Here is a 6,000-nt window from a genome sequence, read left to right on the forward strand (position 1 = left end):
TATAGGCTCCTTTATCAAGAGAAAAAGAAAGCCTTCATTGAAGATATTTTTCAAAAGCAGTTGACTAGACATCATCAAATAGCTTTCAATAAAACTAGTAAAATCTTCTTTCTAATTGTGCTTTTTCGTTTGAGTGCTGTTTAATTCATGTACACCTTCAGCAATGATATTGCACGAAATATCACCCGAATTCCGTTTGTCTTTTGTCTCTTTTGAATAACATGCGAAATATACGTGATCACGAATGTCACCTGCCAAATGTCGAATTTTGGTGTAAAAATTAAAAGGTATCCAGAGTGCGGGTTCAACAACAACATTTTGTAATGATTCTTGATATGTCTTTTTATTTATAGTGGACGTAATAAGTGGAATGTCAACTTAAACGCCAAGAGGAAGTTTCACTCGATAGCCAACGGAGTTCTTGTTTTTTAAACTTTTATTTGCATTTTCTGCGTATTTTCGAAAGAAATTAGATGATTTGAGGAGTTTTATTAACATATTATTAAAATTAAGTCAATTGAAATGAATTCCGTGAAAAAAAAGGTTTTACTACGTATATTCCGCTCTTTTGGAACGTAACCCCTAATTAGTATGGAAGTCAATGGTTCGACTTTCGTACAAGTTTTCGGGAGCGCATTGTGTACGAAAGTCGGGGACCGCCTGTATTAACTAATCTGCAATGAATAATTATTAGAAAAGATAAAACCAACTTCTAATGCAATTACAATACAAGAAGAAGATAAAACCCTTCTCGGAAAAAGTAATATCAAACAGCAAAAAACAGGTTAACATGTGACAACACGCAGATAATAAAAGAGAAACATTAAAATGATAAATTTAAATTGATCGCACATAAAATTGTTACTTTTCACCTCAAAATTGTTATCTTAGTAGTAAAATGGATACAAAGCAAAAAAAGATGCTATATCTTGCATAAGAGTATACATTTACTGAAAGGATTGGTTCTCACCCAAAATTATGGAAACTCTAGCATAGTGTCTGAATTGATGAGTGTATAGCACAAATGATCTTAAGTGAGTTAAATGCCAAGTTTATCGAAAAACCAATAATTTTTAGACATGATACAATAAGAATAGATAACTTTTATTCCATCATGCACATACCTTCTTGGCTTTTCTAAACAAGAGGGTAGCAAGATGGAAAACTAGTTGGCCCCTCATATGCTTCAGGAACTCATGGAAAAACTCCCTCTCACTGGAGATCACATCAAGCATGGATGCTGAATGCAATGCCTGATCAAAGCTAGAAAAGTAATTAAGAGGAATTTTATTATACCTAAGAAACATTAAATAGGAGTATTGGTCTATCAGATACAGCGCAGTTCATACTATAAGTAATGAACATATGAAATACAGATTATAAAATCAATAAGGAGTGCATTCTAGCCAATCTACCAGCCCAAAGGGTGTTTGTAAAGTGTGCCTCAAGCCCATCTATGGCCCGGTGTTTTAACTGAATTTTAAAATTAACTACGAATTTTTCCTAAGTTGTATTGTAGAGATCACAACATAAATGCCCTTCTTCATCAGAAACTTATCTGTTACAAGAGTAAATTTTTTAAAATGTTTCAACACCTTCACACTGGAATTTTTTATACAATTCTAAGTAAAATCATACAACTATTAAATAAAGCCGAGGCATTATTCAGGCATAGAATGTAAAAATGACTGACACTAAATGGGCTTAAGATTGAAGAGGGTGTAAATACCAGTTAGGTACATTAAACTGTCACTTACCTGCGAATACATTTAGCACAGTCTACATTACTCCGAGTGATTGGACAATCAACGGTGGAATATTCTTCTAGTGAGAGAGCACACAATCGTTCCAGCACATGAATTTTTCCAGCAACATAATCCCAATCTAAAGGGTTTTCTTTGTAAGCCTAAAAGAAAGTCATTCTTTATATAACTGCAATGTTTGAAAAAAAAACAACTCATAAATGAATATTTTATGATATAGAAAGCACCATTTCAATATGTATAAATACAACAATAATGCCACGACAGAAAGATTAAAAACCTACACACTTTCTAAGCATGAATTTTGCATTTATGGAGTTCCCAAGTAGATGACTAAAATGAGAGCAGGATTACAGGAGTACTGCATCATTTTAAAAATAGACTAATATCTAGAAAAAAGTGGATATTTTCCCAATTGAAGTCAATGGCATAAAAGAAAAATTTAGAACAAAAACAGAATATTGCAAACATTATCCTCAAAACAAAGTGTTACATTTGTTATTTTAAACCTCCATCCACAGCATCAAATTAATAACTTGTCGCCATATGATCAAAATGAAAACTACAAAATATACTGTCCTGACGAAGTATTGAACTCTGGCCCCCCAGGTGTGAGCCGGACGCGCTCACCACTAGACCAACGGACCCTGTTGTAGGAATGGCGCTATTTTGGGATTATACATCGCTTGTTAAAAATATCGCTCGGAAATTAATTAACTACAGCCAAACTAAGACCCATTCAGTTCAGAGATTTGTTCGCCATTCCGAATGCCATAAAAAATATGGCCTTGTGGATCAATATCATGTTGTATTCTAATATGCATTGTAGTGAAAAATCCGAAGGAAATCAACTGAATGGAAGTGAATAAACTATTCACTGTCTAGTTAAGACAAATAACATAAGATAAATAAAATCAATTTTCTAGCATGCATATTTTAAGATAAAGAATATAGCTGGCTAAAATATTCCCATCATCACACGCTGGCGCAGGAATACGGAGGACGAGGAATACAGAGGACTACATCACACCAAATTGGCACAGGAAAGTAGGTGCTTCAACAACATAAAGCTCACCTCATAAACATCAGCTAGGCAGTCATACCAACGCAGGTCATTGCTATGCAGTCGTCCACCTTCAGTGAGAACAGCATGATGGTAAGCATCTTTGACACGGTTGGCACGCATATACAGCTGCAGCAAACGTACCCTAAGAGCAACATCTGAGGGACGTACTTCTAACTCAGCCTTCAGTAATGCTTCTAAGGCATCCACATCTTTAGGTAATGATGCATCCTTCTTGTTGCGTTTCTCTGTCACTATCCTTTCACGAAGGCGAAACACAGCAGGATTGTTGGGAAAGTGTGTCCTAGTCCGATCGACCCAATATTGAGCAACATCAGGGTCCACAGGCTCATCCAATTCTGCCAAGAGATCACAGACTGAAACCAGAGAAAACAATTACCTACTTAAAGAAACAATCACAGCAACATGACATCACCAATACAGACCAACTAAAATTAATTGCATAAAAGTTAACTTGCAGTGTTTGCATTAATTTTTCAACGTGAGAACTCTCTCATTGGGACCTCATTCCACCCTTAACAGTGGACATCACGTCATTCACAATATAAATTGTTATAATCAAATTGAATATTTTTTCGAAGATTTAAAAATCTATAAAGAACTGCCCAGTGAGGTAGGCTAAACTGGCTGTTTCCAGTTTTGTCCTCCTAAGGTCTAAAAGACCCTGGTGAGATAGTTGATTTACAAATTAACAAGAAATTATAGCTGAAAATCTCTGACAATTTGATGGTTTGATGCATAACTTTGAGAAAATGATTCATTATGAAGAAAGAAAAAGAAGTAACTTTGTGTTTTCACATGAAATATTTATTCACACATTTGCACGACTATGGTTTCAACCATGGCCCTTATATACTGGTTACTAATCTCCGGCTCGGAGTTTGTTGCCTGAGATTCCGCTTCCACCCCTCAAACACAACTATGGGCACAGTGCGCTGTCACTAGGGGAAATATGGAACTAACTGCTCTGTCGAAAGCATATACCGCCGCCGACAGTGCAGTTAGTTCCATATATCCCCTAATGACAGCGCACTGTGCCCATAGTTGTGTTTGAGGGGAGGCGTGTGAGGGGTTTGAGGGGTGGAAGCGGAATCTCAGGCAACACTCCCGAGCCGGAATATGTCGGGAGATTGGCAACCAGTATATAAGGACCATGGTTTCAACATAAGATATCATCATCAGGTGAACTCTTACAGAGGTCCATCACATCAATTTATACCATGCTTGGTGGGGGAGGGAGGAAGGTAACTATCTAAGGTCATTGGAACGTACATGCTGCAAAATTTCCATCTGTTCCAAAGTGTCTAATCTAGGTCCTTCAGGTTCAACATGAAGCACTTCAAGTACAATATTACTTTGATGACTGCTTTCTAACAAATGTTTCGCAAATTGTGATGTAGTCTTTTCATTTCTCGTGCAGGCTTGGTGTTCTTTCACACATTCTTGAAATTGTCGCCCCCTTTCCCCGCATACCGTGTTGCATAGTTTATACCGGAAACAATAAAATGAACAAGCAGTGGAAGAAATATAAGCATCCCGAACACGACAAGAATCCACATCTTACGCTGAAACCATGGTCGTGTAAATGTGTGAATAAATATTTCATAGGAAAGCACAAAGTTTCTACTTTTTCACTCTTCACTCTGACAATTTCACAGTATAGAACTCCTAAACTCAGCAACACATTGAACGATAAAATTGTTTAAGTTATTAGTCTTTGAAAGCAGTTGGATCTAATTGGCCCGTATCCGAGTACCCCTAGGTTAAAGTCTCAAAGGGAAGCAGAGCATCAGCAAGTAATGCTGCGAAAAAAAATAGAAGATCAGCACTTAATGTCACCATATGAAGTAGGTAACATGAATTAACAATGGCTTCCTCTCAAGTCACCAACAATCCAAAATTACTACCGGCGAACAAAACATTTACAAATGGTCGAGTGACTTATGAAAACGGTATAACTACTGATTCTAGCAGATGAGGCTTGAAACAACTCTCCATGGCCAAGTGACATGCCACTTCGACTACACTTCATCCTTAGTATTGATATTAATTGACACGCAACCACCACACTGCACACGATTAAATACACGGCGTTAAATTCACCTTTAATGACTCATTAATAAAATAACTCGCGAATTAATGCGAAAAGAGTATTCCATCCATGCATATGTCACGATTATACTCCGCATTAACTACTGACAGACTACATTTTCATTAATTGCCAGTAGGGCTGTCCATTGTACCTGCAACTATAGGCATTCTTGACGGAAAAAATACAGGCACTTTGGATTTTTCCATAAAATTACAATTCATTTTCATGCGTTTTCGCGTCAACATCAAGCGCCATGGCACGCAGACCAAGGCAACAAACAATATTTAAGACGGCGCCGAGAAGCTTTCACTCCCCAAGGTGTTACGATAATACACAGGTAAATTAAAATATTATTCCAAAGGCACAAACGGGGCCCGGCACAGTATCATTCTTCACCTACCTTTGGGCAGAAGATCATGCTGATGGTGGTCCAGCTCCAGCGAGCATTTAAACTCAGCCAAGGCTTTATTCTTCTGCTTCAAACCCAATAAAATTTGACCATGAAGTCTATGAGCTTCGGCTGATTCCTCTCTAACAGTCAAGTATCTCATGACATAACGGCGGGCTGATTCCAAATCACCGACTTGTTTATACAACTTTGACACATGATAGCACCGCGAAGTCCGCTAAATCACGAAGTATGAGAAAGTTTAGAGTGAAAAACCAAGAGGGCATAGCGAGAAAGAAAACAGACAATGCTACAAATACGAACAAATCTCTTTGTAATAGGCACTTCAAGGAAAAACAAAGAACTTAGGACTACATGAAAGCAAACATCCCTTAAAATATCAGAGAGCTTCAAATAAAACGATATTCCACAACAACACAGCTATGCAGGGCTAAATGAACATACCTCCGTCTCAGTTCGACATCTTTTCAATAAGGTTTGCACGTGGATATCCACCTGTTCTTTCGTTTTAAACATCTTAAAGGTAAAGCTATGAATTAAAATTAATACAAATGAAGGAATAATACCACTGTAAATTTAAAATTTGACGTAACCCCCCACGAAGATTCACATTCACTTCCACATGCGCCGAACGTGAATCCCATGAATCTAG

At 37.3% G+C, this 6,000-nt stretch overlaps 1 protein-coding gene across 1 annotated transcript in view; it reads right to left on the reverse strand.

The window, feature by feature from the left end:
- LOC124160245 (RANBP2-like and GRIP domain-containing protein 5/6) overlaps positions 1-6,000 on the reverse strand; it is a 101,326-nt gene extending 95,326 nt beyond the window's left edge. The window contains exons 1-5 of the mRNA XM_046536059.1: positions 5,793-6,000; positions 5,340-5,565; positions 2,839-3,203; positions 1,758-1,906; positions 1,125-1,263 (exon numbers count right to left, since the gene is read on the reverse strand). Of these exons, the coding sequence (XP_046392015.1) occupies positions 1,125-1,263; positions 1,758-1,906; positions 2,839-3,203; positions 5,340-5,565; positions 5,793-5,864 (951 nt within the window). The 5' untranslated portion in view covers positions 5,865-6,000. The remainder of the gene's footprint in view (positions 1-1,124; positions 1,264-1,757; positions 1,907-2,838; positions 3,204-5,339; positions 5,566-5,792) is intronic.

The sequence above is a fragment of the Ischnura elegans genome, chromosome 6 (assembly GCF_921293095.1).
Source record: "Ischnura elegans chromosome 6, ioIscEleg1.1, whole genome shotgun sequence".
NCBI classification, from domain to species: Eukaryota; Metazoa; Arthropoda; class Insecta; order Odonata; family Coenagrionidae; genus Ischnura; species Ischnura elegans.